Raw genomic sequence first — 24,221 nt, 5'->3', positions numbered from 1 at the left:
TGCCTAGAGACAAGAGGATATTCTCCTGGGGGAGACAAGTCACTGCCCTTAGTCATCTCTCCATGTCCCTTCACGAACACTAAAGGCATATTCGGACGGTACTAGTTTTATGGGGGACCTGGGGTAAAGTAATAATAACTGGGAAATGTAGTCCTGTCCGAACGTGCCATGTAGGCTAAATCTCGGTAAACTTTGCCGAGTGGTTCACCTCTTGAGAAATGGTCCTGAGAAAATACTCTGGGTAATGTCAAATCCGTACGAATACGACCCTATTTAAAGATGTCTGTTAAAGTGCATGGAATGCACATTATATCTAATCTATCTGGGCTTGCTAACATTATAATCATGAAGGAAGCATTCCATTTTGTTTTACGGAGGTGTTCCAAAATGTTTTTTTTTGCTGTCAAATTCAGGAAGCTATTGGTCCAACGCACTCCTCAGATATATCGACATGCATTCAGAAGCATTAGAATGGCAGCAAGCAATTATTAAAATTGTTCAACGGGACCAAATGCCTCCATAGATTCGTACTAATATGCTTAAAAACCAACAATATATTGTGGAGATTGCGTACATGTGACAACAAGACTGTCACTGCCATGCGTGAAGACTTACCCCTACCACTTTCTGTTCTTTCACTGATATATTTTAATCCAGTCCGAATAGGCAATTTCTATTACTGACATTCTCACCTAAGACTCACATTACCCCATGCCCATACATAAAACTAGTCCCGTCAGAATAGGGCTACAGACATACACACAGAAAAAAATGTTGTGCAGAAAGCACAATTGTCTCCTCGTACTCCAACTCCACCACCCAAAACGGTCCTTGGCTGGCACCCTCTCACACACACACCAAGCATCCGTCTCACTCTCTGTGTACAGTATTACCACAAACAAACAGCTAGTTATAACACTCCCCTAGTGTGTACACTGTATGTGCGTTATAGGGGGGGCGTAAAGTTTTAGGATAACAAATTTCACCCACACGACCAACATCAACCTTGCCTGCACTCAGTAGTTTTTGAAGAGCGCAGCTGTATGCACTCACTGGTATTTCTTACCTCTAGTACCCCTGCCTACCCCCTGCCCCCGGCCCCCACCCGTTAATGCCCCAGGAGGTGGCAATCTCCAACAGTATAGTAACCTCGGCCCTTCCTCCTCAGACCAAAACACACTGTCCACAGAAACACTTCTCAGTATGTGTAAGATAATGTACAATGAAATCAAGTTTAGCACTACTTTGTTTTCATCTTTTTTGTTGTGATGCTGTACTTGCTATTTTTTATTTTATTTTATGTCGTTGCTTCTGACGGCTCAGTGCGGACTACGAATTGTGTTTTGAAGTCAGTCTTGACAACTGGATATTGCACTGTTATTTCATTGAACCATGTCTTTATGCCACTTTTTCCCTTCCAGTTAACAGACAATAATAAGTTATGCAGGTTTCTTTTGAAAACAGAAAAAAAGAATATAGAAAATCATACTCCATTGGTTTTCCCATACCTACGTATGTCAGCGTAAAAGTCAACAAACTTTGTACTCTTTGTTGTACAATTTGTGAACCTGAAACAAAAAATGCGATTACAGTAGTGTGCTGTGCATGCTTGACAATCATCTTCTCAGGTTTGGGATGTAAAGAAGAAAAGACTGCTTTATACACGCTTGTGAAAAGTTGGGAAGCTTAGATTTAGATTGTTAGTAAACAGTAGGTGTTCCAAAAATCAAAACCCTGCCACGTTATCCAAGATTTTAAGTAGGCTAAGTAGCTGATGTGCTTACAGTACTCATGAATGCTCATTCACCACATTCGGAGCTGGATCAAATCATTCTGAGCTGGCTGGATAAAATACTGCATGTGGCAGATTTTTAATGTCTTTACCTGGGATTCACACCTCCTGTTATGTATCATTTAACCTAAAGGTACCCCACCGCCTCTTTGTGCCCTAATGGACCTTTTTAAACAACAATGATGATGATGATGTCAGACACCTTTTATTCAATGCATTTGAAGCAGGTACTACAATTGGATCTGGTGGTATAGACGTGAACATATACTGTAAGTGGCACTGTTTTCTATGGCTTTCTACCTGAAACTGGGGGCCTATACTACAAAGCTAGTTCAGGAGTAAACCAGGTTAAGTCAAGAGGTTAATCATCTAATAGAAGAGCCTGGAGTTCTCATTTTCTGAAGAAAGATTCTTAAAGGGACACTGTGTGAGATTTTTAGTTGTTTATTTCCAGAATTCATGCTGCCCATTCATTCATGTCACCTTTTTCATGAATACTTACCACCACCATCAAATTCTAAGTATTCATTATGACTGGAAAAATTGCACTTTTCATACATGAAAAGGGGGATCTTCTCCATGGTCCGCCATTCTAAATTTCCAAAAATAGCCATTTTTAGCTGCAAAAATGACTGTACTTGGGCCATAGTAGAAAATATTAGTTTATTACTCAGTACACTTTCATGAAAAGATACAATTTGGCAATAGGCAACCCAGTTTCAATGAGCAGCATAGTTGCAGTACCTTGTTTGACCATTTCCTGCACAGTGTACCTTTAAGAAAATGAGGTCTCCAGGCTCTTCTATAAGATGAATGTACAGTAGGTGTTTACACCTGCTTTGCTTCAAAACAGAACTAGTTTGACTAATTGGGAGGAAGGCTAATGACTATTCCTCCTCTACACATATGGCTGACAAACATCTGAGGGAAATATACTGTGCTGTGCAGAGCGTGCTTGCTTGCTCTCAACAACTCCATTGGATATCTGCACTATGTAATAACTGTGATTTTGGAGTGCTGTAGAGTCTTCCTGTTTCTGTTCCCCCATTTCATGTGCCCAAGTCGAGCCTGGCTTTTTTTCTGTCACCAAGACCACCTCAGGGCTCCGTGTGTGCGTTCCAATATGCAACCTTGCTTCCTCCACTTGTGCTTGTGGCCTCGCCCTGCCTTCTGGCTCCTCCTCTGTAGAGAAAACAATAAAGTTTCCCAGCTGTCAGCCTAGCCACAACAACTTTTGAGCTCATTCACCATCCCAATTGCAAATGAGAAAAAAGACTTCACAATTGAGCTTTCGCAAGATATTGAAATATAATGCTGTTATCAGTCATGTCATCATGACATATTACTTCCTAGTACGAGGCCACAAGCACAAGTGGAGGAAGCAATGTCGCATATTGGAACGCACCCTGAGTGTGAGGGCCTGGCTCGTTAAACAGGGGTAGGCCGTCTTTTAATCAATCAATCAATCCCCAGGTAACAACAAGTGTGTAAGAAGCATGGCAAGATGCATTTCACCCATTTCTGTGCATGTTCATGACAGAAGAGCTTTTCAGTTGGAATGTGAGAAAGATGTCTTCCCTTGGTGGCATTTTCCAATATCCTTTTCTATTTTTCTCTCTCTCCCAAGTTGATGTTTTGATTTTTTTTTAGCTGGACAATTCAGTGTCTACTTAAAGAAAAAAAGTAGGTTATTTATTGTTGTATAATAGTCTGGAGAGTGTGAACATAAGGAACGGCTGAAATGAAACCATTATATACTGTATGTAATGCAGCTGAATTGAAAGTTGAAACTTGTAAGCTTTTTTAAAAACGTTTTATTGGGAAAAGCTCTTACTTTTCTGAAAAGCTCTGTCGGACCTTATATTACAGTTTCAAATTATAACATGACTGGTATTGCCCTGATAAGGTAGCTTGTTTTTTTTCTTCCCCTGTGTGGATTGTGAATTCTCAGAAACGTCTAATCATCTAAAACTGTAACTACGAAGAAAAGTGTCCTTCTTTTTAGGAGTTGAATTTAAATTTGAATGCAAAGCCATGTTTCAATTTGTGTTAAACACGATGAGGCATTTGGAGTGCCCCACCTCTCGATCGATCTGCATGGGTTTGGGTTTTTAGGAGCCTGTGGTTTTGACTGTTTTCCTCTGTTACATGGTAACAGATATCCTAACTGGACCCCCTAGAGAGTTTCCAGTGTTAAAAGCCAATCCATTAGTAGCTAGCATGACAGATGTTCATTTTTATTTTCCTTTTTTATTTTTTTCAAAAGCCAAACTGGAGTTGTATATTGGACAAGGCGTTTGTAGTTTGAAAAGAGAAATTGTACTATATGGAATAGCCCACTTTTAGATGAGTTTAAATATTAAAGAAAGATGTTCCTTTCAAACTGTCTCTTGCTCTCATTTAGAATTCATATTTTTGTTCTGAAAAGCTTTTTGGTTTGACAAAAAAAGTTCCCAACAGGCTTTCACTACAAGTGTACTCAACTCTCTGTCCACTTTCAACTAACATGTGAAACACTGCCGCATAAAACTTCAGGAAATAACAGACTACATGTTGCATTTTGCCATACAAAAAAAGAACTTTATCTCACAACCAATATCGGCAGAGATTCTAGGAGTAGGCTTATATTATGCAGTCTCTGATATCGGTACAATGACAAAACGAACTTCAAAGAATCTCTAGAATCCTATTATATTAGGCCTATATATCATATTATATCCATTGTGCAAGGACACAGCAGCCCATCAGTGTTGTTTCTGTATGACATAATGCTTATCTGAGGACAGTGTCCCTTGCAGCAGTAATACCGATACTACAATGAAAGCCCGTCCGGACAGGGAGCGACAGGATTTCAGTCTCCCCCGCCCACCCGAGACTGCGTGATGTACGTGTGTTGTGCAACGTGGCGGAAACACACACACACTAAGCTGCTTTTGTTGCGTCTGAACTTTCCCACACCTCTCGAACGAGCTTACCTGAACAAGGCAGACACAACAAGCCCAGCCAAAGCCACAACACGTAACATACACACATTTTCACAAACACACACAGTCGCGCGCACACACACATACTTCCACCAACAAATACACACTGGCTCACACACAAACACACACACACATACACATACACAACCAGACTGTAGACCAGAGGAAAAACAGAAACGTTGTTGTTTAATGATGCCAAGTGGCACAGAATCACATAAAAACAGGACAATCCTGTATGCAGGGAGATCATCAGTGGGTACTGCTGCTGCTGCTGCTGCTGCTGCTGCTGCTGGCTGCCCTACCTATCACATTACAGCCTATTCCTAAGGCACATATGGAAAATACCACTAACTAATAGAAAGAAGGGCAAGTCATCCAAGATCAAATTTACAAAAGAGAAAGGAGCAGGGGGAAAAGTAAATGTACAGGAGTCAGTGTATTACGCAGTGATTCAACTGATGACAAACTGCTCCCCCAAAACCCCAAAGAACAAACGGTCCACTTGCGTCAGTACATTCTCACCACAGTGTCCTGGATGCATGAGCATGAGTGGAGTGAAACAATGTGTGCATTCCAATAAGCGACCTTGCGTCCTCCACTTGTGCTTGTGGCCTCACGTTTTGCTGATGCCACGCCTCCACGGAGAAAACAATTAAGTTTCCCCGCTGTCAGCCTAGCCACAACAATTCTGGGGGGACTACTCTTCATTCACCATCCAGTTTGCAAATGGGAAAATGACTTTCCAATTGAGCTTTTACAAGATATTGAAATATAATGCTGTCGTCAGTGATGTCATCACAACGTATTACTTCCTCGTAGAAGGCCACAAGCACAAGTGGAGGGACGCAAGGTTGCATATTGGAACGCACCCAGTGTCAAATCATAACACTGATGAGGAGGGAAAGCCATTTTTGTATTAACATGCACAGGGCCCCAAATTAACTTTTTTCCATCACCAGCCAAAATGGCTAGTAGTAGATGTTAATCTCACTAGCCAAACACACACTCACTAATAATGGGTCAAAGTGGCTTGAAAGTTGGTCTTTCCTACCAGCCAAACTTAAATTTCAGTTACAGCATTTGGCCGTTTGGCTGGTGTTAATTTAGAACCCTGAACATACAGTGTACTATTAAAAATAGCTGATGCACAACAGATTTGAGCTGTGGTGGTTGCAGCAACGCAACATGAAACGCAATAATTCCTCCTATGCCTCACACATCTAGGTGATATTAATCAAGTCCCTTAAACATGGAATGACCACAACAAAAATAACAAAAAAACAGCACATCAGTAATGTTGGGGAAAAAAAATGAACTATAAAAAAATGAAAGAGAAAAGTTATGCCTGCATCCAGCATCATTAAACTCTGTGGTTGTGCTGCTCCATTGGACTATCAGATCCTGTCCATACTCTGTGTGTGTGTGTGTGTGTGTGTGTGTGTGTGTGTGTGTGTGTGTGTGTGTGTGTGTGTGTGTGTGTGTGTGTGTGTGTGTGTGTGTGTGTCTTGAGGTCTCAGTGCTGGGGTTTGGTTAAGTTCTGCAGGGGTCGCTTCCACCCTGGATGTGTTTGCTTCTTGTTTATAGCCTATTAGTTGCGGAGCCACTGTGTTTTTCTTTTTCTTCATCAACAGTATTTACACAGGTGTGCTTGAGTCTCTCAGGCTCTCATCCAACCCATCCACGCACCACACTTCACTACACAACTCATCCCTTTGAGAGCGGCTCTATCTGCCGAGACATCTCTCCTTTTCTTCTCTTCTCTTCTCGTCCCTCTTCCACTCTTCTCTTCCCTCGCTCCCCTCATCTCATCCAGGCTCCCCGGTTCATCCCCGGCACGGGGGGCATGCCAGGCGGGGGCAAGGGCACCTGGGTCTGGGGCACGGGCGGAGGCGGCGGGTACCCAGTGGGCAGCCCCATGCCCGGCGGCGGCACGCTGTGGGAGGGCGGCATGCGAGGCGGCGGCGGGGGGTAGCTGTGGTTGTACCCCGGCGGAGGGTAGGCTGGCGAGGGGGGCGGCAGATTGGGGGGCGGAGGGTAAGAGGAAGGTGGGGGCGGGCCCTTTGGAGGGGGGTTGGGAGGAGGGTAAACGTGGTGGTAGCCCATGGGCGGTCCGTAGGTGGGGGGCAGTTGGGTGTAGGAAGGCCCCTCAGTCTTCATCATGGACTGGAGGCTCTGGAAGCCCTCTCCAGACATGTAAGAGCTGGATGTGGGGATGCCCATGATGTAGCTGGAGGGGGGCGGGGGTGGAGGGCGGTGGGGCAGAGGAGGCGGCGCCCCGTGGGGGAGAGGGGGCAGACCCTTGTCAGCGCTGTCACCTGCCGCGGCCGGCTCGGCGTCCACAGGCGGGGCAGGGGCCGCGGGCGGGGGCTTGCGCTCTGAAAGGACACACACACGCACGCACACACGCACGCACACACGCACAGACAGACAGACACAGACACAGACAACAAAGTTTAATTGATACTGTACCTCTGTGTGGCTGAAAGCAACAGGATACTGACAAAAGAAATTGCTAAATTGCTTTTGGTACAGTTCTATTCTGTTTCTCCTGACTGTCAGGTGCTCATTTGAAAGCCATAGAACTGCAGTTACATACATAAACCAAGGTTTTATACTCAAAATATAATTTAACCTAATGCATAATCAGATTTAATCTGTGCAAACATTGATGCCTGTGAACAACAAAGATATATTAGAAGAACTGATGACATAACGCCAAAACCGTCCCATGTCTAACAGAGTGAGTAGAATAGTGTAATAGAACATAGAACAATAGAACAGAATAATAACCATGAGGTCAAAGAGAGAGAGGGTCCGAGGCAATCTGAAGTCCGTTTTAAAGTCCTTTATTTAATCATGGACATCCAGCCAAGGACTTTTAAACGGACTTCAGAGTGCCTCGGACCCTCTCTCTTTGACCTCACATTTAGCATTTTTTAGATACCGATGAGCACCAGAAGATTTTTTTTTATGTCAACACTCCACAGACACAACTTATTCCTCTCTCTACATGGTTGAGAATAATAACCATGCTGGCCCTCCCTGTCATTCTACCTTCTTCGAAAGAGCCTGTAGTAGTCACTGAAGGCATTTTTGCTTAATCCGCTTTCAGGACCCAGAGGGTGGCCACAAGTGGTGTGTGTATTAGTGCATCAGAAGACCCCCTGCCTGGGGATGGCATCACACCGTGCCTTTTCAAGACCTGATCAAGACTCACTGGTGACTGTCAGCCATTATCAGGACTAGGCCAACTTTAAACTTACCACTAGCACCAAGGCCATTAGGGGTGTAAATCACAGCCTCCATGACGATACGATATACGGTATCGATTTCTTAAAGCAGAGAATCGATTATTTTTGACACGTAAAGGGACACTCCATCCATTTGTATTAGGCTTTCCATCGCTAGGCACCCAGTCATACTTTTGAATGGCCGTGCAACACTCTCAATTCCCCCAGAGACAGGAGAAATCCGTATTCACCTCTTAACACTTCCTCCTACAATGATGTTAAAATCGTCATTTTGCATCATTGTAGGAGGAAGTGTAAGAGAGGTGGATTTCTGTTGAGACTACAAGCCTTTTTCCACCCTTTCAATATAGGGGGGTTGGACCTAATGCGCTGACAAACCTATCACAGATCAATAAGCCCATACGACTTTGTTGCTGTCGACCAACGTTGACGGAAGCACGTGAGCGAGAACTTGTTGTCACGATGTGGGTGTTATTAAATACAGCGCATTTAAAGTCGGCCACAAATATGAACGAGACGATGAGCTCGCACCAGTTTGCTCTACTAACACACCACGTGTGAGGAGTGGGGGGACAGGCAGTGAGGAGGAGCTGAAGTGGGGACCTGCGCAAACTTGTGTAGAGGTGTAAGACAAGACCCATATACACACGTGAGTGAGTTGTTGACCAACCAGTTCATGGGCGCGTGACCTCGGAGGCAGTCCGCCGACGAGCGTTGAAGGGGATAAGCAACTGCAGAGGTTGCAAGATCTGACTGCAGCCGCATGCATCCCGCGATAGTTTGACACCATGTGACATGTCACCTCGTCAACGCAACATCGACGAAATTTCGAAGTTTGACAGGAAATCTAACCGTCATGCAGCATTTTCCATCCAGGGTGCATTGCTGTCTAAATGCGCATGCATGCGTTGACACATGTCGAATTCACCTACTGGCATTGAGGCTCCAGTAAGTCACTGGCAGAGCTGCCTGGGTGTGGCCTGTGGAACTTGAGCATTGCAATGCATTATGGGGATTGTTGTCACAAATCCACAAGCACTAAAAAGTCATTTTCTGCCTTTTCTCGGCCAAGAAGGCACCAAATTAGAAATGTATGCTACTATTCTACTACATATATGGCCCACTTTCAATACATATTCATGTCTCCACCGGTGGAATGCCCCTTTAAGAATTCCCCACGATACGATACGATACGATACGATTCCATTCGATTCAATTTTTTCCAATTACTTTTCCACCTCTGTTATGCTATGGAGCTAGGGCATTGGACAGGGGCCAGCGATTTGATTATTTTCAATACTTAAAAAAAAAATAAAAAAAAGAATTCAGAACCTGGGCTGAGGTACACCTGAAGTACTTAACCCCTATGTCTTCTGTTGTGCAATGTTGTCTACGACCGAGATTAGGCTAGCTTTAGATTTAGCCCCAGCGGAGGGGATACAAAGGCCAGGGAGGCCAAAAGCAAAGGAAAATACACCAGGAAGGCTGTGAGCAAACAAGCAGAGAAAATCCAGCCCTCACGTGGACACACACTTCTAGGAAAGTGTAGCTGTCAAGAAATCTGGGGTCGCTGGAGACTGAGAGTGTTGCGTATTTACAGAAAGGTGATGTGGGATTAGGCGACAGGTTTACAAACAACGATCTACAACTAGACTCATGCGTAAGCCCACTTACGCACGAGACCACTTTCCCGCCAAACACATTGCACTACTGCGATCACACCAGTGGTTATTATGGATTACTCTCTCAACATTTTCAGGTGAGGAGCAGAAAGTAACACACGGACCAGAACTGTGATACAGATATAAGAATAATAGCAATAATAGCTGAAATATTGTAATTTACACACAAGTCCACTTTACTGCCAAAACATTGCACTGCTGAGATGAAACCAAAAATTACTCATTTCTCTCTCACTCTCAGCTGAAACTGTACTATGAAGTCCAAAACACCAGTAAACACACTCCAAACATTGTTTTAGTTCTTAACTTTTGATCATGAAGATCATATAATGATTCATGAAACATGTTACAAATGTTATCAATGTTGCGGACCTCATAGTTTTGATCGTATTAGTTAGTATAGGTTGTTTTTGTGGTTCAGCACCAAGATCTTTATGTACAAAAAGCAGTGTCTTATGTCTCCCAGAGCGCTCAATCAGCGAGACATATTTTAATGATGTTTTGAGTTTTGTCCTTCTTTGTTTGTTTGTTTTAAAGGTCTAACAGACTGTTTTATTCAAGTAAGTGCCAGGACTTTTTTGGACTTTTTTTTTTACTGGCAAGTTGCACTCTTCACTGCAGTGAAAAACAATGTCTTGTCTGTCCGTCATCACAGGAAAATATATTAGAGATAAGGCTAAAAGCTAGCCAGTCGGACGCCGACAGACAGACCAACAGTGGGACTGGGATACATACTTGTACATGTAGTGGCTAATGCAGTAATAGGCTTGGGGAGAGGGGTCAGTAGGTGGAGCCTATTCATGGGAGGGAGAGCCTATAGCCTGATTATCATCGACTTTCAAATCTCTTCGAGACTTGGTCTGACCAAGAGCATAACAATTAACTTAACATTTCAGAAACGGCATGGTTGACCCACCTCCCTTGGTTTGCTAATGGTTGTTTGCTTCCCGACAAAGTGGGAGGAGTTTCCAATTTTTCGGGAGCTCAGAAAGTATTGTTGCATTGTTGCATTGTTCTTGACCTGACTAGTTGCAATGCTGATGGTGTTGCGTCACTAGGAGGGCACGGCCTGGCTAGAGAGCCTAAGAGTTGGAGCAGGAGTTATGCAATAACCCTCACACACAGGAAACGAGACACTGTGTGAATCGGCCACCGTCTGAGAAAGATAACACTCAAAGGAGACAATCTAGCAACGAGTCATAATCCTTTTTTTTTTTGTAAATGGATGTTTTCAGTGTTATGTTAGGCAAAGATAGCATGACACATTATACAGAATGTAGGACGTTTTGCCTATACAGTATAGGAAAAAGTATACTTTCCTACATTTCATATTATATTTTAAAGCATACACAATATTGTTAAACTAGAATGTCAATTGAACAGCTATATTTTTATTGCCATGTGGTTCAATGTAGTAAAATAAAGTAATACTACACAACATGGAGTGGTATACGCATAAACCATTTCCTTTAAAGCAGAAGGTTGCGGCATGTGACTGATATTCTGTAGTTATTTTACTCTTCACACTGATCACGGTTGCTATCCACAGCCAAATGTAGTGAAAGCCTGCCCCCTGGTGATGACTAAAGATATTTCTTCACCTTGTCAAAACAATTTCAGAGAAATTAAGGCAGTCCCCCTCTGTCCTACTTAGCCACCAATTAGATATAATATTTTCAATTTGACCCAACTATAGTTTGGTAGGCCTTTTATGCAGATGGAAATCGCCAGCAATCAAATTCCCTATTGACTGAAAAAGATCAACTACATCATAACAACATTGTTGTGGTAAGTATTCATGAAAAAGGTAACATTAATGAATGGGTAGCATGGAGTCTGGAAATAAACAACTAAAAATCTCACCCAGTGTCCCTTTAAGACATTATCAAGTGCCTTCAGTAACAGATAGATATGGTCATTATTACCATTTCGGTGACAATATAACAGAGGATCTGCATGAAAAGGTTTTGACAAAGAAATGTTCTGCATATCAATATGCTCCCTCCAGTCGATTCCTCTGACCTCTGGGCTCAGTTCAGCTCTCTCCTCTTCTCCAGCGGAGGGAGCAAGGGAGGAAATGAGGGAGGAAAGTACAGACAGTTGAAGGTGAAGATTGTGCACATCCCAGGAAAAGGTGCAGGACAAAGGCTGAGTGTAGTTTCGGAGTGAGAGGTCCGCACACTTAAAATACTTTTTGTGTTCTTTTCTCATTTCATGGCTGGATTGCATTTCGACTTCAACAGTCTTCTCCTTGGAGAATCTGATGAAGACTGTTGAAGTCGAAATGCAATCCAGCCATGAAATAATAAAAGAACACAAAAAGAATTTTAAGTGTGCGGACTCTTCTCTAGGTCTACTGAAAGAGCTTCCCTGCATAACAAAACTATCTCTAGTCATCCGTAATCCTCTATAACCCTGTGCACTTACTTTGTCCTGATCGCACTCTCAGTAGGTACTCCATAGTTTAATTTAAGTATAATTTAAGTATAATTTCCCCCTGGGATCAATAAATGATACTCTACACTACTCTCCACAGTTTGTTTATTGCTGTACTTTGCTGTGCTTTACTTGTATATAATACGGCTGTACTCTGTATTCACCGCACACTCTGCACTTGCTATTATGCATGTCCTCCTTGTCAGTCGCTTTGGATAATAGCGTCTTCTAAATGTAATGTGTTGAGATAGCCCAGACGACATTGATGGAGGAGGGCAAGGAAAATATTACATTAACACCCTGATGAAGGCCGCAGCGTCAATACACATTGGTGTTTTTTAAATGCATTTGCCTGTTAAATAAAGGTTTTTCTTAACCACATTAATCAACTGAAGTTGATTGATGGACCAAGGATTTTTTCCTCCAGTCTTTTATTACAAGGCACTTAACTGACAACTTTATCCAAAACGACTTAGAGTATTTAGTATTTTGGTACCATTATTAGTTTAGTATTAGGGTATCGCTTGCAGTCCCGTGAGCAATGTGCCATGTAGAGTAATGTAAGGTGCCTTACTCAAGGGCACTTCAGTCATGGATAGAGGTGGAGGGAGGTCATGGGGGGGGGTACGAACCGACGACCCTCAGATTGAAAGACCCAACTCTCTATCCATTAGGCCACGGCTAATAAACATTAGGAAGAAAATAGAAAGGCAGTGAGCCATCTGCTGGTCTCAGCATGATGGAACGTATAATAATGAGAGCCAGCGAATCCTGCAGCTAAACCTAGCCAGAACCGGATTTAACACAATCACAACCGTCCACCCACCCACAAGGCCTGACTCAACAAGTACAAAAAGCTGTGAGGCTGAACAGTGGTTTAAAAGGTGCATTGTGTAATATATTAAGTAATTTACTTCCAGAATTCATGCTGCCCATTCAAAAAATGTTACTTTTTCATGAATACTCACCACCACCATCAAATTCTAAGTATTCATTGTGACTGGTAAAATTGTACTTTTCATGCACGAAAACAGCAAATCTTGGGATCTGTCTTCCATTTTGAATTTCCAGAAATAGACATTTTTAGCTGCAAAATTTACTGAACTTTGGTCATTCTAGTAAGTATTAGTTCATTATTCAGTACATATTCAAGAAAAGATCAACTTTGGCAGTAAACAGCAGTTTCAATGAGCAGCATGGTTGCAATACCTACTCTGGCCACCATCCTACACAGTGCACTTTAAAACTAGACGTGCCATGGACTGGAGACAAGACTCAACTGCCTTGTCATATGACCATAGGAATGACAACAGCTCACAGGGTGCAGCAGTGCTTGTTCAGTTACACAACCTATGAGACCAGATTTCAATTCCTGAGTCACATGTCTCAGTGCAAAACTGAGGTTTTGAAGAAGCTACTCAATGCCTTGGAAAACAGTACTGGTTTATCTAAAAGCATACACTGTCTTTACAAGTGCAAACGTCATGTAATTTCTATGGGCAAGAGAAACTTTTAGAGTTTTAATTCTCTGTTTTCCATTAGAAGAAGTGAACACACTCATGCCACAACACACATTCTTTGCATATAGCCAGAATGACATGTGTATGGCATCATTGTCACAACCTGCACTCTCAGAATCCACAAGTCAATATGAGGCCGGGCCTAATTGTGGCCTGTTCTGTTCTGTTGTGTGTGGTCACGTGTAGTGGTACTCACCCTGGGGTGGCTGAGCGGTTGGCAGGGGAGGCATCGGCGACTCCAGACGGGGAATCTTGTTGCCAACTTGCTCTGCAGGCGAGATTAATTCAAAAAGACATCGGAATTAGATGATTAAACTGTCATTAGAGATTTCATCATCTTGCTCAGTGAAGACACTGTAAGGGGAGTATGCATAACTTTCAATGTGACTGGGCCTGGTGACATTGATGGATGTGTGTGTGGAGCAGTGTGGCGGGGGTTTACCTGTAGGTTTGGAGTCTTCTTTAGGGGATATCTGTGAAGAAAAAAACCACAAAAGCAGCAAAATATCAAACTCAGTTCAGGAAAGAATATCTATTGGAGGCATGAATGCTTCCTTGTAGGAGTACATGTGTGTGTGTGTGTGTGTGTGTGTCTAGGAAAGTGTGTGTACTCAAACTGAGCAACTATGAAAATAAATAACGCTGCATCAAAAAGTACTGTAGCTAATATGAACAACAGAGTAAGACTGAAAGAATGATTCCAATAACTTTACGGACAGACAGCCGGCGTTGAAGGCGTGGAAAGCGGCGGAAGTAATTGACTTTGTATGGAAGAGCAAGCAAGCGGCAGAAGCGGCAAAAGCTGTAAAACCGTTTTTAGCTCCGAGGCTGCCAAAAAGCGTTTAAAGAGAAGTTGAACTTCAGCTAAAAATATGTAATGAGCTCGGCGCAAGCATACGGCAGCCAATGAACGGCCCTCCGGGTTCTTTGCTCCTGAAAGTGGATTACGCACCTTTTTTGGGGGAAAACAAACCAAATGTCTCCAAACTTACATGCTACATCGGCTAGCCTAAATGAACACAGTCCCTTCTTCAGACTCGTCTGTTTGGCTATATTATTTGAACAGCCAGCAACACTACACGTTTTTGGCAGAGTAATCTACTTCTTTATGGTGGGTATACTGTATATTTGAGCATTTTTTGAAGTGGGTATACCGTATATATTTGTGCTATTCAAAATAATGGATCAATCAATTTTAAGTGGGTATACTGAAATCCCTGAAATTTAGAACGTTCTACGTAGACTACACCACGGGTTTTTGGCATGTTGACCGTGAACAACGCTAGTCTACAGGTCCTTATCTTTTGTTTATTCTTTCCCAACACCACCAATTGACTTGCATTGGCTTTAACCCCAATGTTTTCCCCCAAAAAAGGGCGTAACGCACATGGCACGCGCCACGCCGTTCATGCGTATTAGACTGCTTACAATTGACCGATTGCAAAAGTCACACTCCCTAGTTATTGTTGCTACGTCCGTCAACAACTTAGAACCAGACACACATTTTGGTTACGTTTCATAGGCCATGTGTGTACATTTATTGCATACACACACTGATTACTACAAGCTTTATTCAACTGTGAAGTACAACAACTTGATGATGGTGATGTAACGTCTTTAACCAGGACAGTATTTGGTGTAAACTGGGACATTACAGGGTCCGCCAATGGACCTTTGACGGGGCTTTGGACACACTGCACATGGCTCTGGGGCAGTCACACTGGGCGTCTCTTCTGTTCACATAGTTTTTGACAGTTCATATCTGCATAACAAGGTTGGGACAAGTGCAGCCCCATTTCAGTGTTCCATTTTTTTGGCTGTCACACGGGTACACACACACATACACATCGAGAAGGAGAGAGGGCGGGGGCTGCTCAGTGGGTTGTGTAGACTTATTAAGCAACGCAACGCAAGTAGTTGTTTCCAAATAAACTTTGAATCATAATGTTGTGAATCCAATACTATAATGTCATACACTATTGTCTTCAAGTCTGAGTGATGCATTAGTATTTGCTTAGGCTATGTTTTGTGCCAGCTAAATGCAAAGGGGAAGGGGGCTATTAGCAAACAAGACGACTGCACAGCTAGCCTAGGCTACGTATGGTTTGCTCCAAGTTCATAACATAAGCATACAGATTTGTTTTTCTTCATTCAATTCCAAATGGGTAAAGTGTTTTTTGTTGTTGACGATTTACATAGGCTATATGTAACAGTTAAGGGCCGTACACACACGTCGCTGCTATTTACTCGCTACTTGCTCACTCGCCTACTTGCCACTCGCTCTGGGTGATTTTGTTTACTGGTTGTCATGGTTCCTGCTGTCCGCGCCAATAACGTCCGTACGAAACAAAATGTAGTGCTACGCTGTTTAACGTTGATCGTGTGCTGTGCACAACCATGCATATGAACCTTTGATGGTGTACACTGTATGTATTTTCCTCAACACTTTTAAACAAAGTGTGATGGCGTGCAGAAGTTGGGTGGTCAGAACACCACAGGGGCAACGTCACCTGTCAATAATCTGTATTCTGCATTCCAATTGGTTACTCGCTTAACTCGCGTCGCTCGAAGATAAAATAAGTTTATCTCGGAACCCGCCCACATCGCATCGCTTGTACTCTCCTCGCCTACTCGCCAGCGAGACTCGTAGGAACACGTAGACATTCTATTGACTTCATCCGCTGAGCGAGTAACTAGCAGCGACGTGTGTGTACGGCCCTTTAGACAGGGGAATAGCTTCCATTAAAAACACTCAAGCAGCAACTGCTGAATTAAAAAATCCTATTACTTTTAAATATGATCACCTGGGGCTAACAGCCCCCCACACGGCTTAATGCATTCCTGTTGGCAGTCCGCTTGAGGTTTTAGATTCTGAAAAGTGAAAAAAAACGGGGTCCCTATCAAACTTCAGGTTGTGTCGGACATGGAGATGCCATAGCACGTTTTACCAAAAATACTGAATCAGAGCAAGATATCGTAAAACACGTCCACTCAATGCAAAAGAGTGTACTCAAGTTGGGTCTCCTAAGGGGGCGTTGTGCCCTACTTCTTTTTCTCTTTTTGAGGTGTTAAGGGGACTTCATTGATTCTTAACCTCAGGACTCCGAAGGTCTCCTAACCGAAGGTCTCCTAAAGGGGCGTTCACCCGACATAAAGTGGATACCGGAAAAGAAACAAAATGACGCTTCTTGTTAGATCCACCTTCTTTGGTTTTACTGTCTCACTGAAATCACAAGTGTTTGACGGAAGTCCTTCAAATTTTATTCTCCTTAGTTACCGTTGCTGAGCTCGGATTGGTTGGCGGCCATTTGTGGGAGGGATTTTGCGATCGGTCAATTGCTCCTGGCCCATGAGCTTTAGATGCCACGTTGGTCATTTGTGTTGTCTTTGGTTTCCTTTGCTATTGATTTGTAAGACCTGTAAGCCGTTGAGTAAAAGTTTTGAGTGCTTTGAATCCTTTTTCTGTGGTTTTCTTCTTTTCTTTACAGATTTTGTTTTGGTATTTTTTTGGTCGATTTTATTGGACAGGACAACGTGAAAGGTGGACAGGAAGCGAAGCGGGAGAGAGATGGGGAGGGGTAGGCAAAGGGGCCGGGAATCGAACCCGGGTCAGTGCCCTACTGGTTGGCCACAGCAGGGCCTGTTTCTGCAGTTTTCTTCGTTGGTTTGTTACATATTTGAGCCGTGTGTAACACAAGCCATGCCGAGCTGTGCTGCACTCACATGTGGGCGCTTTTGTGGGCGTGGGGGGCTGGTCTGTGGAGAAGCCTTCTTGGGCGGGGGTGGTGCGGGCGGGTTGGAGGGGGGCGGCTGGCTTGGGGGTGCCACAGGGGTGGGCGTCGGGGCCTTCTTCTCCTCCACACCAGGGGGCTGCTGGGGAATAGGCTGCTTGCCCTGGGAGTACAGGTCCAGGATCTGATGGCAGATGTCTGAAAGAGAGCGAGAGAGAGCATCTGAGAGTGTTAAAAAAGCAACATACAACATTTGTATTACTATTATAATCATTTACAGATCATAATAGATTATAATGTCGGGTTCCGAAATGGCTAAAAACCTGTGTGACTTTTATCTCAACATAGTTTAGAGCTTTTACGTGTACCTCTGCGAAATCATTTATTTAATCTCTGAGATTGCCCAGACAAACCTTACAAATACCATTGCAGATGTGATAGCGATGGGCTGGTCTTTGATGCTATGCAAATATTAATAGGCAATCTCTATCCTGACTGTCACGCCAGAAGCTGAAACTTCCTTCAGTCACCTTTTTTTGTTGTTGCTTTTTTTGTCCAAAGCAAAAATGTGGCAGGGTTTTTATTTTCTGAATCTCTGTTACTCCACCTCTGTGGACTTGATCCCTCTTTCTTACATTGGTGACGCGTGATATTATTCATCTTGGCTACCATCAGGGCTAAATTAACACCAGCAAACCAGCCAAATGGTGGTGAAATTTCAGTTTGGCTGGTAGAAAAGACCAACTTCGTCACTTTGACCCATTAGTGAGTGAGTGTTTGGCTGGTAAAATTAACATCTACTAGCCATTGTGGCTTTTGGTGAAATAAGATCTAGTTACCATATTGAAAATTGTTAGTCCTGCCCTCCACAGTGGTTACTAGGGCTGCTCGATATCAGAAAAAAAAATCGATACTTGATAACAGCATGCAATACCTTGATAACAATATTTAAATGATATTTAGAAATATAGCCGAGTGTTTTACTTGTCACTAATTTGTCGGTCTGAGAGGGGGGCGTGGCTATGGTTATGCCGGGTGATTGGACTGCACATGTCATTTTTGCGATACGCATATCGCCACTCTAGATATCGCGATTTCGATATATTGAGCAGCCCTAGTGGTTACCATATTGAAAATTGTTAGCCCTACCCTCCAGTAGTTCCACGGGAACATCCTGGACAAACTGCTCCCACCAGCGCCTGGACGACTGCTTGGACGTCCACTCCTGGATGTCGAACTTGCACAGGCGACCCGCCAGATACATGACGGCCACTGCGATAATCTCTGGCTCCCATTGAAGAGACAGCATGGTGCACAGGCTGCAGGAGAGGAGAGCAGAGAAGAGGAGATCAGAGGGGAGAGGAGAGGAGAAAGAAGGACAGAGGAGAAGGAGGAGGAGAAAGACGGACAGAGAACAAGGAGGAGGAGAGAGAGGACAGAGAAGAAGGAGGAGGAGAGAGAGGACAGAGAAGAAGGAGGAGGAGGGAGAGGTGGGGTGGAGGAAGCAGGAGAGGGCGGAGAGATAAGATAAGATGGGAGAGGAGAGGAGATTGTATTGCACAAATTGTCTGCAAAAAATCTATTATCTATCTGAAATGCACAACAAATATCTTTATGTAACCATATGAATAAGTTGGCAAATGGTTTGTTGAAAAAAAATGCTTCTATTGGATCCATGAGATGAGAAAGAAATCAATTTGCCAAAGCCTAAATTGTAACTTAAACCATGTTGTTACTGCACGCCAGAAGGTGTAAATACACAACTGTAATCCCACCTGTCATTCACAAATGTCCACGCCATCTGAACCAGCTTCTGTACCTTGTTTTTGTCACCTGATAACAAAGAAAAAAAGAAAAGTTGGCATGCTACACAACAAAACCACAAGCCCCGAATTTGATGAAGAACTAGAAAAAAACGGCGAAAGTACACTACCTTTCGTACCTTTTAGCTGCTTGGCGTAGCGCAGGAGGAACTGGTACGGGTGTTCCACCTGCAAGTCGAACTTAATAGTCTGGAGCAGGATCCTCTCCAGAACCATGACTTCCTCCTGGAGGGGGAGAGAGAGAGAATTCAACAAGAGTTTAGGTCTCGGCATGCTTCTTGCGAGCCGCAAATGACGCGCATTACCGCGAGCAACCGACTGCACATGCTTGCTTTGAAAGCAGTTGACCAAGACGTAAAATATTGGCGGTATCATCCAGGGGGCAGAGAGCACGCAGCATTGCGATGCGGAATTTGAGAACACAGACGGCAAGGAAAACAAAAAACTAAAAAAGAGGGGCTCCCTGGGCAAGGAAACAATACTGCTACTGCTCCTATATTTGCACGCTCTTTTTTCAAAGTGCAATAAGGAAGCATGATCGCAAATGTTTGTAATTTCAGACAAACTCAATGAGACGCTCTTAAAAGTTGCTGGCATTGTCGATGCACGCGTGGAACTGTGCAGTCTTTTTTATGATCGCCCCCAGCGAGTTTGAAGATATCGCACCTGACGCACGCATATGGCTGCCGTGTCCATCGCGCGCGAATTTGACATTAAATACGCATGTTAATGCATTCATGAACGAATTGTGAACGCGCTCGCGTATCCTACAGCAAGCATGCCAACACCCTTAGGCTACAAGAAGGAGAATAAATTCTCTGACTAAGGCACTCCAACTTAAAATGTCTTTAACTTGACAAGTCCTACATGGACAAATTTTTAAAAAAGGCGCCCGCAGTAACACAAAAGAACAGAGTAGTGCATTTGTTAAGGGTGTGGGTAAGAACAGGTGCAGACTACTAGACAATTAGTGCTGAACTTCTCCCCACTGCAACAATCTTTAGAGAAGAGTTAGGCTTCGTTTATAGGGTGATGATCAAAACAAGGCGCAAAAATGCCGCAATCCATCCGTTCAATTTTTCAATGCCTTTTATACAAAGGCGATTGCGAGGTGAAATGACAAAATATTTAATGTGAAGTGTCTTTCGTTTACACAGCAATTTCATCAGGGAATGAAGACACAAAAATCTGGAGAAGTGTAACGTGAAGGTGTATGGATGTGAGCATGTTTTGGCTTTAGATGGAAACGCATATGCACATGAAATATGACAAGTTTTGCTAAGAAATGTTAAGCTACTGTATAATTAAGTTATATTTTCAGGGGAACTTGTGAAGATGGGGTCTGTTGCAAAGGTGGCCACCTTCAATTATAGGCATAAAAGTGCAGGGGGAAATCCTGGTTTGTGTTCATACTACGGCCCTTGGAGGGCTTTATACATTTTGAAGTGGCCCCTCGAATGAAAAAGGGTTTCTTTCAATGTTCAGGTTTGTGAATGTTTGGCTATTTTCAGTCATGGGTGTGGTGTAATCCACCTAAATGCAGAGTTGCAAAAGAAAAGTTTAAACTGTAAAATCTAAAACTGTGCGGTCTGGTTCTCAATTCTGATTGGCTGATAGCTGTGGTAAATTGGGCACAAACTCACACCATTCCAAATTAAGATTCTATGCGCGTCTAAGTTAGACCTGGCGCATCTACGTTGGTAATGAGGATACAGTATGTTGCAGTCAGCTTTGCATCGTGCCCCACTCCCCTTACCAGTTGTACTGTAAATCGAGCAATACCCACGGCCTCTCATGGCTAATTGCTTAATTCAACAAAGCACAGCTGTGCAGAGATTCAACGGGCCCGCTCACCTTTGGATCATCTCCGAACTGAGCGAACTGCACATCGTTGAGGAGGCTGCGGGCTGTTTTTATGATGTCTTTGCACTTCTTTGGCGTCTCCTCCACCTTGCCAGCCAAGAACAGGCAGCAGCCCCCTGTCACCTGTTAACATCCATAGGGGGAAAGTTGAGCAATATCTAGGTTATTATGATGGATCATTGATGTTTTTAGTAGCAGGCAGGAGGCGCAAACACAGCAAATGGCACTAGTATTATATCCAGCGCAACTTACATATCTGGGAAACTGCTTGAAAGAGTGGAACATGTAGAAGCGATGGAAGTATATGATGCCTGTTGCCAGGGTGTCATAGTGTCTGTAAAAAAAACTGTTAAGGTGTAGTAGCACTTGTGTTTTTTTCCCCTTCAAGGTATACATTTGATATCGAAATTCTCATGGAAGCATTTCAGCTCAGCAAGACTAAGGAGTTAAGCAGTCCTCAATCAAACTACAAAGACAGATAGATAGCCTGCTCTGCCAAACCGGCAGTTAACAACGAAAACACAGAAAAGGCCATCATCCAGGGGTCCTCAACCTTTCTGCATCTGAGAGTTACCAAGGACAAACTGAGGGCTACCCACACTCTACTTATTCAATCGAAATCATCCACAGACATCCTTTTCCTAGTCACAATATGATTGAATGATTGCTTGCTTCTAATTGTAGGTAATATTTTTTAAAGAAATCATCCTATGACTAAAACATTGTTGTATCACTGAATGAAAAAAGTACTTTGTGGCGCTTTAAAATGCTAGATGTTACCCATCAGAGAGGAAGATACCACACACTTGTCCATCGTGCAAAACATTATTTATTTGTTTGTTTGTTTCTGTAAATAAATTCAGCACGATGGACAAGAGTGTGCGGTATCTTCCTCTCTGAAGGAGAACTTGCACCTGCTACCTGCACCTCAAAACCTCTGGTGTGCGATGGTTTCTTCTGCCAAATATAGATGTTACCAATCAACCACAAAACTTCAACCATATTTTGTTCAAATGCCCAATCAACAACTACAGTCCCATTCATACCCAGCGTTTGGTCAATTATGTGCGTTTTCTGCATTCTAACAGGCAACCCCTTCATACCTCCATCTGTCTTTAGGGGACACATTTTTTTCTGTTTGTTTTTTCGATCTGTTACGTACTGGTACTTAAATTAACCTCCTCTATTTCGCATCAAAACGTAAATCAACGGTTCAAGCATGTGAAACACCCTACATGTATCTGTGTAACCGTCTCACACATAAGGTACAAACAGTTCCTTGACTCTACGTATGAAAAGGATACAGCCCAAGCCTTGTGCCCACGTCGAAGATGAAGCGGGCCCCTTCCCTGCGGTAGCGGGCTTCCGTGGCCGGGTCCAGGCCCTCCGACTGGGAGGGAGTGTGGGCCAAGTCCTTCTTGTCCCAGTACCAGCATGGCTTGATGTGCTCCAGGATTGCGAACGCCCCCGAAGAGTGCGAAGAGTTCTCCTTGTTGTCCTTCATTTGGTGACTAGCCCTCACCGAGGGCGACTTGGACGCACACAGATTCTATGGGCAAGATGGAACAAGACCATGAGCAAGCGTCGCAATATAAATACAATATTATTTTATGGTTACTTAGGGCCAAATAAACAAACAGACAAACAAACGTTGATGCATGCATATCATGCTGGTCATTGTGAAGGAGAGACAGCGTGATTTTACACAAGGGCAAAACAACGCTTGGCACCAGACCTACAAGTCATTATAAAGGTGGGCCTACTCTGTATTTTGGGAGACATGCATAATATTAAGTCAGCCAACTCTGCCATTTTTTGCAGTAGGCAGCAAACGCTGACTAACAACAACAAAAAGTTCCTAATCTGCGCCAAACGCTAACCAAGTCATTGATTTCTTAATAAATACATGCTTTGGAAATAAACAACCCGTAACGATTTAAAAATGAGCAATGGGTCAGTCTTTGCAGTCGCACCAAAAACTTCGTCTTACGTTTGACAGTCATAACTTACACAATAGGCTTGAAAACAGAAATCTCAAGACAGCTGGTAATGGTTTTGAATGAGCAACTAAAACAACAAACAAGACGGTAGAAAATATGGACAAATAATCGTTTTTATTGTCATAACGCACCATCACAGTTCACAACCCTAATCTTTATCTTGACCGTGAAGTTTTTGGTAGCATGGAGGTTGCTAGTTTTCCATTGATCAACACTGCAACCAGTTAATTGCTGTTAACTGACAAGGGGTCAAATGCCACCTAGAATAAACGCATTTACTTTTCTCCGTCGATCATCATCAGTCAAAAATACCACCGTATAGACGCAGATAACCAAGACATCATTGTTTTCGCTAATGCAGCTACTATCTAGCTAGCTGTCCGGCTGGCTAACGAAGGAAAATTACGGACAAGGCGTACCTAGCGTTATGTAAAACCAGAGGAAAATAGATAACAGATAAAGACCAGAAGTACTTACTTCGTTCGAATATATCAACTCAGAGGACAGTTGCAACCACTTCTGGAACAACTTTCATCTTTATAATGTTAGATTGAATCTCCTACTCGTTCACATCGGACCCAGTCGAAACAAGGAGGCCGCCATGTTCTACGTACGTCACCAAACGTGGTGCGCGCGCGTGGTGCGTGGTGGATGTCACCCTGCCAAAGTTACATTGGTTTATAACAAGAGCGCACCTCAAGTCTTCTACCTCTACGCAGTTTGAAACGGTAGGCCAGGGTAGACCTACTTCTAGCCTACAGGTATGTGTGGCAATATTGGCACAGTCTATTTTGACAGTCTAAATTTGACAGATTGCGAGGGCATGTCCTGTGCACAGTCGTTTTCAGATCACCCCTGGGTAGGCCCTATGTTAACTCTGTGCCATTCCAAGGGCTACATTTTAGGCCTATTCCTCTGATTTAGGGCTAAGAGTCATTCTATAATAAGGGGTACATTTCAAGTCCATGTAGTGTAGGCTATTTGACAAATTCACTTACTAATAACTTCAATATGATCTTTTGTAGTCCATGTATGAGTACTATGTCTATACTGTCTATGTCCTTACCTAGATTAGTCTATGTCTGCATGGGAAAGCAAGAAACGTAATTTCAAACTCTTTGTATGACCAGTGCATGTAA

At 43.3% G+C, this 24,221-nt stretch overlaps 2 protein-coding genes across 4 annotated transcripts in view; one reads left to right on the top strand and one right to left on the bottom strand.

Moving 5' to 3' along the window:
* Positions 1-2,271, top strand: part of ccdc85cb (coiled-coil domain containing 85C, b) — an 86,074-nt gene extending 83,803 nt beyond the window's left edge. For both annotated transcript variants that reach the window (XM_063223287.1, XM_063223288.1), the window contains one exon: positions 1-2,271. This exon is cut by the window's left edge and continues 623 nt beyond it. The gene's annotated coding sequence lies outside the window, so the exon portion shown is untranslated.
* Positions 2,272-4,936: 2,665 nt separating this feature from the next.
* ccnk (cyclin K) lies at positions 4,937-23,685 on the bottom strand. 2 transcript variants are annotated; one of them, XM_063223283.1, is made up of 11 exons: positions 23,560-23,685; positions 22,387-22,631; positions 21,335-21,416; positions 21,074-21,205; positions 19,330-19,444; positions 19,172-19,229; positions 18,546-18,715; positions 17,389-17,594; positions 14,108-14,138; positions 13,862-13,933; positions 4,937-7,151 (listed from the first exon to the last, which is right to left on the bottom strand). In XM_063223283.1, the coding sequence occupies exons 2-11, from the start codon at positions 22,584-22,586 to the stop codon at positions 6,577-6,579; spliced, it is 1,641 nt and encodes a 546-aa protein (XP_063079353.1). In that variant the 5' UTR covers positions 22,587-22,631; positions 23,560-23,685; the 3' UTR covers positions 4,937-6,576. The 2 variants fall into 2 exon arrangements, with proteins under 2 accessions (XP_063079353.1, XP_063079354.1); XM_063223284.1 differs by having other exon boundaries at positions 19,339-19,444.
* Between the last annotated feature and the right edge of the window lie 536 nt (positions 23,686-24,221).

Source organism: Engraulis encrasicolus, chromosome 18, assembly GCF_034702125.1.
Source record: "Engraulis encrasicolus isolate BLACKSEA-1 chromosome 18, IST_EnEncr_1.0, whole genome shotgun sequence".
NCBI classification, from domain to species: Eukaryota; Metazoa; Chordata; class Actinopteri; order Clupeiformes; family Engraulidae; genus Engraulis; species Engraulis encrasicolus.
Note: the sequence above shows the minus strand (reverse complement) of the source record. Positions and strands in the feature narration are given on the sequence as shown.

Coding starts and splice junctions, on each gene's coding strand:
- ccnk (XM_063223283.1), bottom strand. CDS start 22,586: ATGAAGGACAACAAGGAGAACTCTTCGCACTCTTCGGGGGCGTTCGCA. Junction 19,445..21,073: donor AGTTCGGAGATGATCCAAAG/GTGAGCGGGCCC, acceptor CTCCCCCTCCAG/GAGGAAGTCATGGTTCTGGA. Junction 13,934..14,107: donor AGAAGACTCCAAACCTACAG/GTAAACCCCCGC, acceptor TCTCGCCTGCAG/AGCAAGTTGGCAACAAGATT.